The 19,796-nt window shown below is 41.5% G+C and overlaps 1 protein-coding gene across 1 annotated transcript in view; it reads left to right on the plus strand.

Moving 5' to 3' along the window:
• The window catches only part of DNAH9 (dynein axonemal heavy chain 9), a 372,533-nt gene that overhangs the window by 185,533 nt on the left and 167,204 nt on the right, over positions 1-19,796 (plus strand). The window contains exons 39-42 of the mRNA XM_008010391.3: positions 4,463-4,628; positions 7,407-7,509; positions 8,063-8,302; positions 17,610-17,771. Coding sequence (XP_008008582.3) covers positions 4,463-4,628; positions 7,407-7,509; positions 8,063-8,302; positions 17,610-17,771 — 671 coding nt within the window. The remainder of the gene's footprint in view (positions 1-4,462; positions 4,629-7,406; positions 7,510-8,062; positions 8,303-17,609; positions 17,772-19,796) is intronic.

Here is a 19,796-nt window from a genome sequence, read left to right on the forward strand (position 1 = left end):
AAATCATATCCATGCAAAATAAGACATGATTAATTACTAATGATCTCTGTCAAAAATATGGTGCGGGCAATGAGTTGACTAAACTGATAATTTTCAAGGGCAGAAGCCATGTCATTATAATGTTTAAGAAGTAAGGAAGGCCAGGTGCAGTGGCTCATTCCTGTAATCCCAACACTGTGGGAGGCCGAGGCAGGCAGATCACCTGAGGTTGGGAGTTCGAGACCAGCCTAACCAACATGGAGAAATCCTGTCTCTACCAAAAATACAAAATTAGCCAGGCATGGTGGTGCATGCCTGTAATCCCAGCTACTCAGGAAGGCTGAGGCAGGAGAATTGCTTGAACCTGGGAGGCAGAGGTTGCACTGAGCCAAGATCACGCTATTGCATTCCAACTAGGCAACAAGAGTGAAACTCCATCTCAAAAAAAAAACAACAACAAAAGAAGTAAATATTGCAGTAGTGGTTATGTGAGGTTTCATTGCCAGGTGGACCTGGGTTAAAATCCTGGCTTTGATACTTAGTAGCTATTTGACTTTGGATAAAATCACTAAATTTCTCTAAGCCTCAGTCTTACCATGTATTCAAAGACTTTTAAGAGGCAATGATAATACATGATAGGGCTCTGTGAGGATCAGTGCTATAATCCATGTCAAGCACTCACTCACTGGTAATGCTTCGTGGTGAATGAAGGAACTGCTCTAAAGTTCAGGGCCTGGAGGAATCACTGGGACTAGAATTGTCCAGGAGGGTGGGAGCGAAGGCTTACAAGGGCTCTCTTGCTGGGTAACATGGAGAAGCTTTGGAATTACTATCTAAAAACCTGGATTCTAATTCCAGCAAGGTATTTAATCTGCCTTAGCCTCTATGTCCTTAATTTCAAATGGGGAATAGTAAGACTTTCTTTACCTATATCATGGGGTTTGTAATAATAATGAGATACATTCATTCATTCATTCATTTAATAAGTGATTTTCGAGCACTATACTATGTGCTAGATAATACCCTAGGTCCAGAGGTTATGACAGTGAGACAAACAGTAAAATCCCTGTCCTCATGGGGTTTAGATTCTAGTGTTCAAGGGGATGGATGGGGCAATACACAAGATAATAAGTAAAGATATAGGATATTAGGTGGTAACAAGTGATGTAAAGAGACATGAAGCTGGGGCAGAGAATAGCAGGTGGGGCTTTAAATTTTAGGGTGCATACCGGGGAAGACTTTACTGGAAAAATAGCACCTGGGTAAATAAACTCCTGATGGGTGTGAGGGAGCAAACTGTGCTGGCATGTGGAAGAAGAGGATTCGAGGCAAGGGGTACAACCAGAGCAAAGCCTTGGGGCAGTGAGTGACTCATGAATCAGAAACAACTACTCGGGAGGCTGAGGCAGGAGAATTGCGTAAACCCAGGAGACGGAGGTTGCAGTGAGCCAAAACAGTGCCACTGCACTCCAGCCTGGGCAACAGAGTGAGACTCCATCTCAAAAAGAAAGAAAGAAAAAGAGAGAGAGAGAAAGAAAGAGAAAGGAAAGAAAGAAAGAAAGAGAGAAAGAAGGGAAAGGAAAGGAAGAAAGAAAAAGAAAGAAAGAGAAAAGAAAGAAAGAAAAGAAAGAAAGAAAGAAAGAAAGAAAGAAAGAAAGAAAGAAAGAAAGAAAGAAAGAAAGAAAGAAAGAGAGAGAGAGAGAGAGAGAGAAAGAAAGAAAGAAAGAAGGAAAGAAAAGAAAAGAAAAAGAAAAGAAAGAGAAGGAAGGAAAGGAAGGAAGGAAGGAAGGAAGAAAGGAAGGAAGGAAGGAAGGAAGGAAAAAAGGAAGGAAAAAAGAAACACGGTGGCTGGGGCAGGAGAACAGGAGAGAAAAACAAAGATACAAGTTTAGTGAAAGTCAACAAACTGGCTTTTGCTCCAAGTGAGACAGGATGCCACTGGAGGGCATAAAACAGGGGATGGGCATGATCCAATTTACATTTTACAAGGGTATTCTTGTCTGCTGTTTTGAGAATATAGTGTAGGGAGTCTAGGGCAAAAGCTGGGAGACCATTTGGGAAGATTCGTAGTTACCAGGTGAGAGCAGATGGACAAGGAGGGCAGCAGTGGAGATGGCGAAAAGTGATAACAAATGGGAAGCCCCTTTGAAAATTAAATTACAGGCCAGGCGCAGTGACTCACGCGTGTAATCCCAGCACTTTGGGAGGCTGAGGTGGGCGGATCACCTGAGGTCAGGAGTTCGAGACCAGCCTGACTAACATGGAGAAACCCCGTCTACTAAAAACACAAAATTAGCCAGGTGGTGTTCCATGCCTGTAATCCCAGCTACTCGGGAGGCTGAGGCAGGAGAATCGCTTGAACCCGGGAGGCAGAGGCTGCGGTAAGCCAAGGTCACACCACTGCACTCCAGCCTGGGCAACAAAAGCGAAACTCCAGCTCAAAGAAGAAGAAGAAGAAGAAGAAGAAAATTAAATTGCCCTTCAAGTATAAGATGGCAGTGCAATAGTATCCAGAGAACAGCACGAATAAAACCATTCACTCTGGTGCAGCAGCTGACACGGGTCTGTGTGGCCAAAGACTGAACCCCAAGCTGTTCCATGCAGGTCTCGAGGAGAAATTCAGTCAGAATGCACAAATGACCCTGGGCCCGGGCTCCAGGTGTGGGCTTGAGTTTCCAGGCTTGTTGAGAACAGTCAGAACCCAGAAGTGTGGCAAGAGGGTCACATTTCTTTACATGTCTTGTTCATTCAGCTCCTTCAACATCAGCACTTTTCCTGAAACTCAGACCCTCTTCTGCTCCTCCAGTTCTGCCTGGAAACAGAGTAGATCGCTATAATTCCATCCTAGGTGTGACATGGAGCAGAGCATGGCCAAGAAGGGGTCTGCAATGTGCCTGTCTTTCCTGGCGGACCCTTTCTTTCTCTGGAGAACTTAGTACCATCCTCCACGAGATAATCCCGTGCGCTCCACGGCCACTTCTTGCTAACTGACATGGTTCTTGCTAACTGACATGGTTTTCTCCTCAACGATCCTTTAAAAGCATAAAGAGCTTAATCAACCCAAATTACAGGGTCTGCTTAATTCCAGGGGCTGATTTGAATATCATTGCCTTGGGAGGAGGAGAAGCAAGTCTTTCTTTCTAAGGAGAGAATTTCCTATTAGAAGAACTGTTCTCAAAAGCATGTCCTTGTCAACCCATTAATTATATTTCATGTCGACAGATCTCACATATAGTTGTTATGTCTTTAGGGGGGAAGAAGGTGTTGTGTGATTAATTGGTTGATAGTGTATGTTAATTGGATGCTAATTAAATTTAAATTTAATTCATATTTGAAACATTTAATTTAACTCAGGACCAGAAAATTAGAATATTCGAGCTTCTTGAAGGAACTTGTCTTTCTCTCTGTCACCTTCATATGTCTATTGACACTTTCTCCTTGTTTACAAACTTGTTTTTCAAGAGAAGAAATCAGATGATTCTTAGCGCTTCCAGCTGTAACGGGAAGTGTTGGTTCTTGCAATTCATAAATATTTCATTGCTTTACTGGAAAAAGTACATATATCTCCACCCTATTACTTAAGTTTGTTCTAAACAAGTCCTGTCATGCTGGAAAACTGCTGTTAGATTCCTTTCTTTGGCTTGATAATTGAAGAAATCACTCCAGAAGAGAGTCAAGGCACCAAGGTGCTCAGACAGAGAGCCAGGAAACCTGAGAGCAGGGGAGGGCACCACACTGTTGACACTGGAAGCATCTGGAAAATTCTCTGAGGCTGTTTTTACTACATCCCGCCAAGGAAAATCCCATGAGATGAACTCTCTGGGAACACAGTTGGCAAAACATACATTGACGCCTTTTTATAGCCTCGGAGAGGAAAGGGCATCTACCCAGCCCTGAAAGGGGAACTGCAGCCTTTATGCATTTTTGCTGCCTTCAGTAGAGAGGGCAACTGTACCTAGGAATTCAACTATTCATAAGCTTCTTTGGAGTAGAGTACCTGGCCTTGGGACTGTAAAAATATTTTCCATTTTTAGTACATAAACCAAGAAAACTGGGGACCACAAGTATGACAGAAGAAGCATAGTCTTTGAGGTTTAACCACTGTGATTTGTATCCAGCCTTAGTAAAGTCACTGAGTTCTTTTGAGCCTCAGTTTCCTCATCTGTAAAACAGGATAATACTAATCTCACAGTTATGGTATAAAGATTAAATGAGATAATTAAGATGGGTAAAAACTTAGCACAGCCCACGTGGTGAGGTATTCAGTCCCCATTACTGCCTAGTAATTTCAGTTTTCACTTTCCTGTCCTGTAGAATGCCTGCTGGGAGCAGCAGCGGTTGTTATTATCGTTGTCTTTTGCGTTGCTGTTTTTTGCACACATGCAGGCAGCACAATTGCTTGTCCTTGACATCTTTGCTGTCTCATTACAGGTGGCATCTGAGATTTGAGCCACCTTCCCTCACTGACTCACTGTCTCCCCAGCTGTCCTGGAGAAGCCTCTGGAAAAGAAGGCTGGTAGAAACTACGGCCCTCCAGGCAACAAGAAGCTCATCTATTTCATTGATGACATGAACATGCCTGAGGTGGATGCCTACGGGACGGTGCAGCCCCACACCATCATCCGGCAGCATCTGGACTATGGCCACTGGTAAGAGTGCCCATGTAAAGGGACTGGCCCAAGGGGGCAGAGCCTAAGGCAGGGCTGAAGGCCAGTCTCTATTCTGCCTGAATGGCAAACCTCAGCATAGCTCTGGTGCCAGATGGGAATCTTTGTGGTAAACCACATTTCTCATGCAGTTCTCTATTTCCCAGAGTGGTTCCTTCAAACAGGGGCACTAATATTCACATGAAAAGTTTAACCAGAGAAGACACTGAGCTCTCATCTAAGGAAAAAAAGCCTACTTTTTGCTTCAAGACTCATGTCTGAAGTTGCCTTCTTCAAGTGCCGGAAGCAGAATTAACCACTTCCCCTGCACCATGGCCCCACAGCACTGGGCATGTGCTTCAGTGATAACTCCTAACACAGGCCAGGTGCGGTGGCTCATGCCTGTAATCCCAGCACTTTGGGAGGCCGAGGCAGGCAGATCACAAGGTCAGGAGTTCGAGATCAGCCTGGCCAATATAGTGAAGCCCTGTCTCTACTAAAAATACAAAAATTAGCCGGGCGTGGTGGCGGGAGCCTGTGGTCCCAGCTGCTCAGGAGGCTGAGGCAGGAGACTTGCATGAACCTGGGAGGCGGAGGTTGCAATGAGCCAAGATCGTGCCACTGCACTCCAGCCTGGGTGACAAAGCGAGACTCTGTCTCAAAAAAAAAAAAGGCTGGGCACAATGGCTCATGCCTATAATCCCATCACTTTGGGAGGCCAAGGCAGGTGGATCACAAGGTCAGGAGTTCGAGACCAGCTTGGCCAATATGGTGAAACCCCATCTCTACTAAAAAAAAAAAATACAAAAATTAGCCAGGCATGTTGGTGCGCGCCTGTAGTCCCAGCTACTTGGGAGGCTGAGGCAGAAGAATGGCGTGAACCCGGGAGGCAGAGGTTGCAATGAACCAAGTTTGGACCACTGCACTCCAGCCTAGGCGACAGTGTGAGACTCCATCTCAAAAAAAAAAACTACAGCACCTAACACCCAGTACCGTGCACAGTGTCTGCAGACCTTCCAGCCTCAGTGCCTTCAGAGCAGCTCAGAGGGCTGGATAGTATCTCTTGCAACAGCAGAATTTTTAATGGCAAAAGGTCTGAACTTACTAGAAAAAAAAAAAAAAGTCACTGATTTGAGACAACTTGGACTCACCTTTCTACCACACACTGAATCTACTGCTGAGAAAGCGTGAGAAGAGAGAATTCAGAGAGAAGAATGATAGTTAAGATGGCAACTTGAGTTGCCTTCCCTTCCTTCCCAAAATCTTCACTGGATGCCTGACATATGCAACCGTTCACAACCTCCACACTGACATTTGAGCAGCTTAATTTCATGGGCAATAATTAAGAGTCAAGCTAACTAGTTTTACTTTAGATTCATGGTCACAAACCTTAAATGGAAAGTAGAAGCTTCCTAGAAATTCTACCATATGGTTTTAGTATGTCTACTCTCAGAAATGTCTATTTCATTCCATCTTCCCTGTCTTTGATCTTCCCACCACCCTCAGCTGATGGCCTTGCCTTCTCAGAGAACACAGATGCCACCTCCATTTCTTGCTTCCACATCCATACAACTCACCCGTGTCCCCATGCATCCCTCCTCCACCCTCCTGTTACATCTTACCTAAGGCCGAACCATCCACCAGCCTCTTCATTCTACTGTCTCCCATTCCTGAAGTGCTCACTTCATCAGTCGGTCCCCATCTCCTCATTAGATGCTTCACATCATTTAAATTTGCATAAACGGGCTGGGTGCAGTAGCTCATGCCTGTAATCCCACCACTTTGGGAGGCTGAGGTGGGTGGATCACTTGAGCCCAGGAGTCCGAGATCAGCCCGGTCAACATGGTAAAACCCCATCTCTACTAAAAATACAAAAATTAGCCAGGTGTGGTGGCACATACCTGTAATCCCAGCTACTTCTGAGGCCAAGGCAGGAGAATCGCTTGAACCTGGAGATAGAGGTTGCAGTGAGCCAAGATCGTGCCATTGCACTCCAGCCTGGGCGACAGAGTGAGACTCTGTCTCAAATAAACAAACAAACAAACAAACAAACAAACTTGCATACATTTCTTCAACTGAGTTAAAAAATTACTTTCTAATTACTGTTCTGTCTCCACTCCCTTATCTCCCACTCACTCCTCAATCCACTGTTGTTTGATTTCTGTTCCCTCCACTGTTCTTGCTAACCTACTATCTGCATCATTATTGTAAAATCCAAGAAATCCTTTGCACGCTTGTCCAGCCACCTTATTTTGTTGTTGTTGTTGTTCTGTTTGGTTTTGTTTTTGGCTTTCAGCAGCCTGAAGCCATGGTTTTTAGTTTCTGTCTCTAGTGATAAGTGGAAGAGAGGGATGAGGAAGGGGCATTACTGGCCCAACCAGAAACAGAAACTAAGAACCCATGACACATTCTCTCCCTTAGACACCCCTGTCTGAGTCACTACCTTTCTTGTTCTCTCTGCAGCCCTTGATGTGGTTGACCACTCTCTTCTTTTGGGAATAGTGGCTTCCTTTGCCTTTTGGTATGGCATATACCCCCTGATTTTTCTCCTACCTTTTTGTCCATCCTGTGGGCTCATCTTTCTATGCTATTTCTTTAGATACTGAGGTCCCTTGGGAATCTGTCCTAGGCTCGTATCTCTTCTCAATCCCTGACAGTGGATCTAGACTTTTTTATCACCCAAGCACATGAACAGTAGGGCACATCCTACCTCACCTTGACAAAGCACTCACCTGCCTCGGTCCTCAGACACCTTTTACCTAGAGCTTCTGACTGTTCCAGGTATGATCGGAGCAAGCTGTCCCTAAAGGAGATCACAAATGTACAGTATGTTTCCTGTATGAACCCCACGGCAGGCAGCTTCACCATCAACCCCCGGCTTCAGGTACAGGAGGAGCCACGGGACCCGGGTCCTAATCCTACCTTACTAGAGCGGATGCCCCTTGATTATAAGTAATAATTGGCTTTTTTCCCCACACAACCTCTCCGAACGGTAAATCAGATAGAATGCCAAATTGCATCTCTAGGGGAAAAGAGAAACTCCTAGACTTAAGAGTCTCAAGATTGGAAGGGATCACAGATTTCATCTGATTTGATCCCTCTTTCTTCAGATGAGGGAACTTCAGAGAGACGAATGACTTTCCCAGGGTCATATGGATTCTCAGTATCAAATTCAGATTTGGACTCAGCTTCTCTGAGTCCAAGTTTAGTTCTCTTTCTACTGTCCCAGGCTGCCATCTTTGACTGAAGGTGCTTTGCCTGTTATTCCCCTAGTCATTTTAAGTTCAACCTAAATGTGGGCATAGTGTAAGAGATGGGACCAAAATACAGATTTAAAGGCTATAGAAGAATGTTCCGTTATTATCTCCAAATTCAGAAGAGGTGATTTCTACTCTGTGGTAAAGGAGGTTGAGTTCATGCCTTTGTTTTCTGTGCAGCGTCACTTCAGCCTGTTTGTCCTCTCCTTCCCGGGGGCAGATGCCCTGTCCTCCATCTACAGCATCATCCTCACTCAACATCTGAAGCTTGGAAACTTCCCGGCGTCCCTGCAGAAATCCATCCCCCCACTGATCAATCTGGCCCTCACCTTCCACCAGAAAGTTGCTACCACATTCTTACCCACAGCAGTCAAATTCCACTACATCTTCAACCTCAGAGATTTTGCCAACATTTTCCAGGTGAGTTCATCGACTCTGAGACACCCTAGGGGCTTAGATGCTCCTATTCTTAATAATAATAAGAAGCTAATGCCCAGCTCTTAGGCACAGGCAAAGCCACTGTTCATATGTAATCATGAACATAAGGAGACACAGACAGTGCCATGGGCTCCACAAGGAAGGCCCTCAATAAAAGAGTTTCCTTTGCCAATTACATTATTTCTCAGTAAGCAGCATGCATCTCTGACTTGGTTCCTTGGGGGCTGCAGAAGGCTCAACATCTTGGAGATAGTGTTATATAATGAGTCCAGTATGCCTGGGAAGAAAAATGGCCTGAAAGAAAGAGAACTATTTTGGGTCTCCCATTGGTACATCTATTGATCTCGGGATGAAAAAGAATGTTCCCCAAACCGTGCAAGATAGCTCTGCCTCCTCAAAAAGCCACATTGTCATACTCCTAAGATGCCATCTGCCAGCCCCTGTGAGGGCCTCAGTCCTAAAATTCCCAGGTTCATTTCTAGGCCAAAGCTGTTTCAGATCTTTCCAGCTGCTTATCTGAATAGTGATGGCATATCTCTGCCCATTGCTTCCAATTGCTTAACTCATCACCGTCCAAGTCTCCAGGGCGCCATCTAGCAAACCCAGACCCTTTCTTCCGTCTGGTCAGATACAGCATCCTCATGGAGCCAAGTCCACAACTCTCCCATCCTGGATAAGAATCTGCAGAAACTCATTTACAGAGAGACCTTCCCCCAAGATAACACTGGGTTATTATTGAGGGAAGGATGCCTTTTACACCAAGCAGAGGCCACACCCATAAAGGAGTGTCAAAGTGAATTAATCAGGGAGTGACACCACCTTCCAATGAAAGCACATGTAATTGGAATTAATTTCCCAGAGCAATTGTGCAGGTAGGACTTTGAGCCAAACCAGCAAAACTCCGGATCCTGACGACACAGGGCCAGGTTGTTCCAGCCAGAGCTCCTGAATGTAAGGAGCGGAAACCTACTAAACCCTGGTTCAGAGACTCAAGAGCTATGGACCAGGAAGGCTTCACCTGAAGGTGGAATCAATGAGCCCCTCAGAACAAGTCTCTGAGAACACATCTAGGCTAGTTCAGGATACCACTCCTGAATCAGATGTAGCTCCCAAACATTAACTCATTTTAAAAATTAAAAACAAACAGAGACCCACATAGATCATATATATTTGCCCAGGAGCACAAGGAAGCCAGTAAAGGAACTGGAATCTAGGCCTTTAGGTTCCTGGCCTGGACAGCTTTCCACCACACCTTTCTGTCCTCATCTGAATTTCCAATGAGGAAAATAAGCATGTGATGGTTAAGGCAGCAAGAGAGACTCAGCTCTGAGCCTATAAAGCCTGCATCTCTGCAGCCCTCAGGACTGGATAGCAGCAAAGTTTGTGCTTACCCACAGCTGGCTCCCATTTTTTGAGCATTCATTGAGAAAGACTTTTTCACCACACGATCTCTCTCTTAAATATTACTGCAGCTCTATGAAGTAGGGGTGTTACTAGGTGGATTTTCCAAAAAAAAAAAAAGGTAATGTCGTTTGATCAAATCTACACTGCTCATAAGTGACAGAACTGAAGGGAGAAGCATCAATTATGCTCCATTTACCAGAAGCAACCCAGAACCTTAGCTTCTGCCTGGAACAGCGGTCTTGTCACCTGTACCACCTGAAATTTAATACTCACGACAACCCTTTGGGACAGAGATTGTTATCCCAATTTAACAGAGGCTCAGAGAAGTTACTGGCTAGTCAATGACAGCACGAATGGTCAGGGAGGTTAAAAAAAAAAAAAAAAAAAAAGGTCTCGTGGAATATCGTAGAGTCTAGCCCAGTGGGAACGTTGAGTTTTATGGAAAGGAGAGATGAGGTTGGAAAGGTGACTTGAGACTAGAGTGGGCCCTACTTAAGACTTAAGAGTTAGACTTTAGTCTGTAATAATAGCTAACATTTACTAAGCAGTGCTAAGCCTTTTACATCTATGAATGCACTTAATCCTCACAACAACCCTAGAAGATAAAATACTGATTATTTTCAATTCAGAGATGACAAAACCGAGCCACAGACAAATCAGTCTCTTGAGCGTGACTGCATGATTGCATAATGGTAAGCAGCAGCATTGATAGAACAGCTAGAATGTTCAGCCCTGCTGTGGAGGTAATTCAGGGTGACAAAAGGCTTCCGGAGAAAAGAGTGCACCTTGTGGTAGTGGTCACTGATGCAATATCAAGGAGGAACCAGAGAGCAGAGAGATGGGAGTGGAGATTGTTCCCCTGGCCTGTTTCTCTGCCTGATTCAGTTAGCCTGAGTGGAAACCCCCTGAGGTCTGCATCCCAGCCAGGCCTCTTTGCAGCCTGCCAGCTGTCAGCTGCTCCAAGTGTGGAGAATGCGATACCCCTGAAGTGCTGCCTGCCTTCGGCTACATGGTCCCCTCACTCTCCTACTCTAACGAGAGTTTCAGGCTCATAGCTTGACCACAGTCTCCTCCTACCGGCTGTGAAAAGAAAAGCCTTAGCCAAATTAGATTTGGCAGAATCTAACTGATCAAAGAACAATTCACAAATCCGAATCGGGCAGCCTACTGGGCCAGAGTAGGCTCAGAGAGACTCCAGCATAGCCACATAGTGGAAGAAGATTTCTGGACAGAAAAGCAAAAGTGATGTAAAGAAAACTGAAGTGAGGCACAGAAATGGCTGGATTGGTTACAGCTTGGTGTTTGCCTTATTTAAACAGAGTTTTAACAGCTGACCACCTGCGACTGGGCGAAACTCAGTGATTGGCACAAGAGTAGGTTACAGTCAATTTACACCTCCTTTTAATTTATAGTTGACAACGTACAGAGCAACTTTTAGGCCAAACTTAAAGTACATCAGGAGGCAGCTTTCGGCTAAACTTGATTTAACACTCCCTTCCTCCCTGAGTGTCTAACCAAAGGCCTGATTGAGCACATCACACACCAACTCTGCAACATCTTAGATAGTTATGTGTTGCACTGAGATGGGGTGGTTTAATGTCTACAGCTTGGTGTTTGCCTTATTTGAACACCAGTTTTAACAGCTGGCCACCTGGGATTGGGTGAAACTTGGTGATCGGCACAAGAGTAGGTTACAGTCAATTTACATCTCCATTTCGATTACAGGTCACGATATACAGAGCAACTTTTAGGCCAAACTTAAAATACATCAGGAGGCAGCTTTAAGCTAAACTTGATTTAACACTCCCTTCCTCCCTGAGTCTGACCAAAGGCCTGATGGAAGAGTATAGAGGATGGTTTAATGTCTACTAGGAGACAGGCACTGCCCAGAGTACGGTTTTGTTTTCCTTTATCCGACTTGATCCCAGGCTCAGTAATTCAGACCTTCTCTGTACTCCCCTTGTTCTGTTCAGATCAGAACAGAATTTGATAGTGCTCTCATATGGTTTGGCTCTGTGTCCCCACCCAAATCTCATCTTGAATTGTACTCCCATAATTCCCACATGTTGCAGGAGGGACTGGTGGGAGATAATTGGAATCATGGGGGCAGTTTTTCCCATACTGTTCTTGTGGTAGTGAATAAGTCTCACAAGATCTGATGGTTTTATCAAGGGTTTCCGCTTTTGCATCTTTCTCATTTTCTCTTGCCACCGCCATTTAAGAAGTGCCTTTTGCCTCCCGCCATGATTCTGAGGCCTCCCCAGTCATGTAGAACTGTAAGTCCAATTAAACCCCTTTTCCTCCCAGTCTCAGGTATGTCTTTATCAGCAGCATGAAAATGAACCAACACATGCTCTGAGTAGCAGAAATAACTAACCGTTCCCATCTCAGTGCAACACATAACTATCTAAGATGGTGCAGAGTTGGCATATGACATGCTCACATTTACTCAGCCTTAATTGTCAACCACCCTGACTATTTGGCTATAACAAGATTTATAAACTTCAACTGATGGCTTGCCTCACTGTAAAACACAAAATTCTAGAGGTCAGGACTCCTGGTTGGTGCTTTTTCTTGTCCTCTGCGTCTCATATATTGCAGGTACCTAGGAGAGCTGAGGAGATAGAAGCTGAGATAAACATCTGGGTGGAGCCAAGGACACCTAATGGAATTTCTTTTCACTTTTAATAAACTTTATCAAAGTGTAACATACAAGTAGAAAAGCACAAAAGCCACAAGCGTACACCTTGGTTAATTATCACAAAGGGATCCCACCTATGTAATCACACCTCAGATCAAGAAAGAAAACATTCTCAGTACATCCCTGATGTTCTCCTTTGCACCTTTCATTCATGCTTTCCTGCTTTCCTCCTCTTGCCAGCCCTAAATATTGTCTAAACTTCTAACATCATAAATTATTTTGGCCTATTTTTGAACTTTATATAAATAGAATAGTCAATATCACTTTGTATCTTTGTTCAGTATTATATGTGTACCTCTATTTTTAATAATTGTTACTTTTTGACTTAAAGAGAACAGTTTTGTTTCTTTCTTTTCAATCCTTAAATTGTTTAATTTCTTTTTCTTGTCTTATTGTGCTGGCTACAACTCAAGTACAATGTTGAGAAGCAGCGAGAGTAGCATTTTGTCACATTCCTAATTTTACAGGGAAACACTTTTAATAGTTTGCCATTAAATATGATGTTCTCTACTGGTTTTTCTGGGTACCTTTTACCTGGGTACCTTTTAAGGAAATATTTTTCTGTCTATAGTTTACTAAGAATTTTAATTATGAATATGTGTTGAAACTTAAATGATTTTTCTGCATCTGTTTAATTATATAAATTTTTTCTCTTTTAGTCTGGTAATATGGTAAATTACATTGATTATTTTCAAACATTAAATCAACCATTCCCGGAATCAACTCATCTTGGTTGTTTCATGTCTTTGTTTTAGTATTTTCCTAGATGTCATTTGATAATTTTTAATATAATTTTTGCATCTATATTCATAAGATTGTCTTGTAATCTTTCTCTAATATTCTAAGGTTATAAAGTCCTCATAAAATACTTTGAGAAGTGTTCCCTCTTTTTCTGTTCTCTAAAATATTTAGTAAAACATTGTATTGCACCTTCCTTAAATGTTGGAAGAATTTACTGGTGAAACCACCTGGAGGTTTGTTTGGTAGAGGTTTTAAATTATAAATTCAAATTCTTTAATACATATAAGACTATTCAGATTTTCTGTTTCTTCATGTGTCAGTCATGTTAAGACATCCATGTTATCAATAGTTGCTAATTTACTGGCATAAAATTGTTTGCAATATTCTCAGATTATCTTTTAAATATCTGCTGTATCTGACATTATGTTCTTTTCCTTATGTTGGGTATTATGTGTGTCTTTTCTCTTTTTTTCTCTTCTATCATCCTTGCTAGGGAGTTAGCAATTGTGCTAGTCAAAAAAACCTAAAGGGTATACCTGCATTATGCATTTGACTTTCTTACTGTCTTAATTTGATATCCATTTTGTATATTATTAATACTCACTCTCTGCTTTATAATTTTTATTCCTACTTACCTTGGGTTTGGGGTTAGTTTATTCTAACTTCTTGGCATGACTGCTTATATCATTAATTGTCATCTTTTGTCTCATCTAAAATACTCATTTTAAGGCTATATAAATTAATCTCTAATCATACCATTAGCTACATCATGCAAGCTTTTATATGTTATATTTTTATTATCATTCAGTTGATAATATTTAATCTCCACTATGATTTCTTCTTTGACTCATGGAATATTTAGAAGTGTATTGCTTTATTTTCAAACATGTAGAGATTTTCTAGTTATCTTTCTCTTATGCCTACTGTTGTCAGAAAACACTCTATATGGTTTTATTCCTTTGAAATTTGTTGAGACTGCTCTACGTCCCAAGATATAATCGATGTGCAGGTTTTTTAAAATGCATTCTGCAGATATTGGGTATGGTTTTATCAATATTCCAGTTAAGGCAACCTTGTAAATCATGTTGTTTAAAAAATTCCTATAATTTCTAGATTTTTTTTGTCTGCTTGTTCTTTCAGTCCCTGAGAGAGAAGTTAAGATATTTCACTGTGATTGTGGGTATGTTTATTTTTCCTTTTATTTGTCATATTCACTTTATACATTTTGAAACTATGCTATTTATTAGGTACATACAAATTTAGAATTAGCATATCTTCCTAGCAGACTGATCTTTTTCTTATTTATTAAGTGCACTTCTTTATCTCTAAAAACAATGTTTGCTTTAAAGTCAATTTCGTATGACATTAGTATGACTATTTCATATTCTTTAGTCAATATTTTTATGATGTTTTCACTTTCTTGCACTCAGCTTTTCCATATTCTTATATTTAAGGTGTGTCTCCCATAAGCAGCATACAGTTGGGCTCTTTAAACTCCAGCCTGACAACATAGCCTTTTAATTACAATGTTTAGTTCATCTATGTTGTTTTATATAGTAATATATTTATGATTAAATCTACTTACACTCTTTGTTCTTAATATATTCTACCTATTCTATTTCCTTTCTTCTCGCTTCTTGTATTCTATCAAACTAATTATGTTTTTATAATTGTTCTCCCTCTTTTAGCATAGTATATATCCTTTTGCTATTCATCTAATAGTTATCAAAGGCATCATTTTATCTTTTTGTCTTTTATAAATTAGCATATTTATTAATTTCCATACAATGCAAGGATCTTGGGACAGTTTACCTCCCATTGACTTTTGTGCTGTCATTTATTTTAATCCTCTGTATTTTGAAAACCCACTGATATCTGTGTTTTAGTAAGTCAACATTCCTTTAGAGTTACTCATACGTTACCTTTTCCATTGCTCTTTATTCCTGTAAATTTCTGTTCTTTCACCTAGGATCATTTTTATTTCACTTGAAGAACTTCTTTTAGTATTTACTTTAGTTCATATCTGTTGGAGAAGTCTCTCGCAATTTTAATTTGATCAAAAATATATTTCTTATTTTTAAAAAATTTTAGGGGTGACTTGGATTTCTAGGTTGGTAGCTATTTTCTTTCAGCAATTTGAAGGCTTCTTTTATTGTTTCCGTTGAGAAATTAGCTTCAGACTTATCACTTACTAAATACTAATAATACAATTATAAAAATAAACCACAACCTAAATAAAGTCTGTCAAATTCCCTACCTTTGAGACATTTGCCATCACCTGGAAGAAGCAAACCTGTACAAAGACAAAGTAATAATTTGACAACGGGTGAGGTGGCTCATGCCTGTAATCCAGCATTTTGGGAGGCCAAGGCGGGCGGACTACTTGAGGCCAGGAGTTCAAGACCAGCCTAGCCAATATGGTGAAACCTTGTCTCTATTAAAAATACAAAAATTAGTTGGGTGTGGTGGTGCATGCCTGTAATCCCAGCTGTTCAGGAGGCTGAGGCACGAGAACTGCTTGAACCCAGGAGGTGGAGGCTGCTGCGAGCCGAGATCGCGCCACTGCACTCCAGTCTGGGTGACAAAAACTGAGACTCTGTCACAAAAAATAATATTAAAAATAATTTGAGAAACTAATAATTCTTCTGTAATTGAGATATATACATAAAGGCTCTGTGAGACACATGGGAGGGAACGCCACCGGGCAGGAGAGGTGTCTTGGGCGACTTCAACAAGAGGCTTCCATTGAGCTAGATCTTGAAATATGAGCATGGCAAGCAAAACAAAAGGCATGAAGGCACAGAAAAGGGTACAGGATCAGAACATAATGGGAATTTTCTGAAACTGGAATCTAGGTTTTTTGGGAAGTAGTGATAAGAGTGGTCATGAGGGGCCGAACACAGTGGGTCATGCCTGTAATCCCAGCACTTTGGGGGGCCGAGGCAGGTGGATCACCTGAGGTCGGAAGTTCGACACCAGACTGACCAACACGGAGAAACCCCGTCTCTTCTAAAAATACAAAATTAGTTGGGCATGTTGGCACATGCCTGCAATCCCAGCTACTCAGGAGGCTGAGGCAGGAGAATTGCTTGAACCCGGGAAGCGGAGGTTGCAGTGAGCCGAGATTGAGCCATTGCACTCCAGCCTGGGCAACAAGAGTGAAACTCCGTCTCAAAAAAAAAAAAAAAAGAGCGATCATGAGGAAGCAGATTGTAATAACATTGTCACCAGACCTATATTCTATGCTAATGGATCTGCACATTATTCTATGAATTTAAGTAAAGACCCATTAAATGATCCGTTTCCCTCTAAGACAAGAAAGTAAGCAATGAGAACAGGCACAGACACAGATGAGCTTGAACTTAGAGAATTTGTTGAGGTTATTGAGGGGCTCTAACATTGGGTCTCCACTTTTCAGTAAAAGAAAAGAAGGTTAGGACTTTGGCTAATAGTAACAGAAAAAGATGACAGAGAAATTTGAAAAGAATAATAAATATTTGAAACCAGCCCTGTAGCACATAGGAAGGGGAACTGAATAGAGATAAATAAATAGATTGCTGACCTGCCAAGGTTAGCTATATCCATTCTAGCCCTTTGTTATAGTTCTGATTTTACATAGTCAATTGTTATCTGAATCAGTTTTCAAAATGGCACTTGTGGAATTGAAATATAGCAGAGAAACCACTTTTTCCCTCATTGTGGTTGATTCAAAATGTAGTGGCTAGAATTCCAGGCATTATAGTCAGGAAGACCTGGTTTCAAAAATTTGTGGTTTGAAGGAAGGCAACTTACTCTATGAAATGGGGCATGTTTTCTTTCTGAATTCAAATCTTCACATTATACAAAATGGATTTAGTAATAATTATTTCAGGGGATCATCATGAGTATTAAAAGAGCTTCATCTGGCAAAGCATCTAGTCCAATGCTGGCTTCAATAGCATCTAATCCACATAACTTGCTTCAATAAATTATAGCTGTTGCAGTTGTTATTTTTATGATGAGCACAAAAGAATAATTCCAATGTATTGAGTATGTAAAATGAGCAATACTTGTTTCCTTAGGCATATTAATTTGAATTATTTAGACCACTTTAGAAAGTCAGTATTTTTATTCTACTTTGAAAAGTGAGAAAACTAAGACTCAGAGATGTCACATGCCTTGCTCGAAGTCACACAGTTGCCTAGTGGTTGCCCAAAGTCACAAGTCACATAGTGGTTGTGCAAGTATTTGAGGTCAGGTCTGTCTAACTGCAACCCTTGGGTCTTTCTTTACAAGCTCCCTTTCAGCTTTCCAAGTATTCCCGCCACTAGAATGATCTACTATTTAGCAAGACAAGCCCTAGGCATCATCCCAGGTTAGATAAAATGCTCCAGAAAGTTTTCCTAGCTATTGTACCTCTGGATGGTTACTAATGTTATTTTTTGTGTGTCTGTTCCCTTGAAGGGCATTCTCTTCTCCTCAGTGGAATGTGTGAAATCCACACGGGATCTCATAAGGCTCTATCTGCATGAATCAAATCGAGTTTATCGGGATAAGATGGTAGAAGAAAAGGACTTTGATCTTTTTGATAAAATCCAGAGAGAAGTGCTCAAGAAAACTTTTGATGTGAGTATTGCCCTATGGATTTTTTTGTATTTGAAAAAAAAAAAAGATAATTATACAGATGATCACCCAAATGATAAAATCTAGCTGTTTAATGGAGAAAGGCCAGAGTCTAGGTGAGGAAGGAAATTCTGTCATGATTTTGCCCAGGTAAAAAATGCTGAGGCAAGAATAGATGCAAATTAATCCCAGAATCTCTGTGTTGAGAAGTCCATAGAGATCATCTGACCCAAGTCCCTACATGGTACTTAGTCCCCTTGTAGCATTTCTCAGATTTGTTACCCCAGTGATGCTCTAGCATCCTTGAAAATGCATGATCCCATTGTTCCCAAGGCTGCCATTTTGGGGCCGCTAATAACTGGAAATTTTGAGCAATTTTGGAACTTGGAACATTTGAAATAATTTTAGAGACTGAACATTTGGTCTAATAATAATCTAGAAGTTATTTCTCTGTCCACTACTCAGGTCTACATGACAAACCCTCAAATATTTTAATGCCATTTATCTCACTCTCCCTGAGTCTTCCCTTCTCCAGGCCAAATAGCCTGAATGCTTTTAACCATTTCTGACATGGATTGGTTTCAAACCTAAAGAACTCTGACATCCTCCTGATTGCTTTTTCACCAGTCCTCCCCTCTGAAATTGTGGTGCCTGACTTTTCGTCGCACAGCCCAGCTGGGGTCTGACCAAAAGCAAGATCATCATTCCCCCTTTTCTTAAAGACCATAGTTTTGTTACTGTGTTTCCCAAAATATGTCCTGCTAAGCAGTTTTACTACAAGATACTTCTTGAGAAAGTGTCTGTCATGAAATAAGTTGAGAAAATGCTGTATTGTATATGACTCTCTTAGAAATTCATGGTGGATTTAAGACATTAAAGTCCTGAAATCTTGAATAACTCTAATTTACATATCATTCTGCAAACGTATTGGACCCTAAAACTCTTTCCTCTCATTAAACTTACTAATAATTTACACAAAAATGGCCCATAGATTATGCCTTGGGAGGCACTGATATAGTAGCACAGCCTGAGATCGTATTGTATTTCTTAGTGTCGAAATTACTCCACAGTGAACACTGAGCCTTCTATTAACCAAAGCCCCATCTTCTCCACACATCCTGCTTGTCTGTCCCCTCTGGAAATTAGAAATATTCAAATTTTGTATTTAGGTATGCTATGTTGTCCTTATACTCACCTTGTTTGGTTTAGCTCCGTATTTTTTTCCTGATAACACCTTGACTCTACCTCTGAAAATATTTACAGTCCATCCCAACCTATGTGACAGCCTTTTGAATGTTTAGACAGCATTTTAAGTCACTTATTTTAGTCTGCTTTTGACTAAGCCAGCCGTCCTAAATTCTCCCACTTCTCTCAGCATTGTTATTGGAGCCTGATGTTTGAGACCCTCATGTTAGATGCCTTTCTCTGAGCATCGTAGAGTTACCCAATTCAGGTACTCATTGCTGGCCCTGCAGATTAGTCTTCATTGTCTTTATAAGTTGATCTGAGCTAGCACTTCAGAGTCATAACACTTGAACTTTCAAATAGAGTTTCCACGTGTGAGTCTGTGTACTAAGAGCACTGCCTTTTGATCACAGACCCAGATATATGAATATTGCCATTATCCTTCCCCAACAACATTTGAAATGCCAGCCTGAAGCACCCTTGATCACACCAAATCTTGGTATTGGTATCAAGGAAGAGTTGCCAGATTTCCACCAACGAAGCGATACAATTCTGTTTCCACTATTCAAAGCTTAAGCTTCTCTGATTCATGGCCCTGTGTGATTTGGCATCACTATTAAGGAATCCTTGATTCGCTGAGTTGGTTGATTTTCTCTCTGCCTTCTACACAGCATGGCTCTGATCATAAAATCGAAGACTTGTTTTGTTCATCAAAGAGTCTTTGTAAACCAGGCTTTCCAAAACTGTACTTTAGTTCCTCCTCCGCTAGATGGTTGGTGTCAATTGACTGCTATAAGAACGGATTCCCAGGACGTTAGCCCATTCTCAAACAGGGTAAATGCC

The sequence above is a fragment of the Chlorocebus sabaeus genome, chromosome 16 (genome assembly GCF_047675955.1).
Source record: "Chlorocebus sabaeus isolate Y175 chromosome 16, mChlSab1.0.hap1, whole genome shotgun sequence".
Classification (NCBI taxonomy): Eukaryota; Metazoa; Chordata; class Mammalia; order Primates; family Cercopithecidae; genus Chlorocebus; species Chlorocebus sabaeus.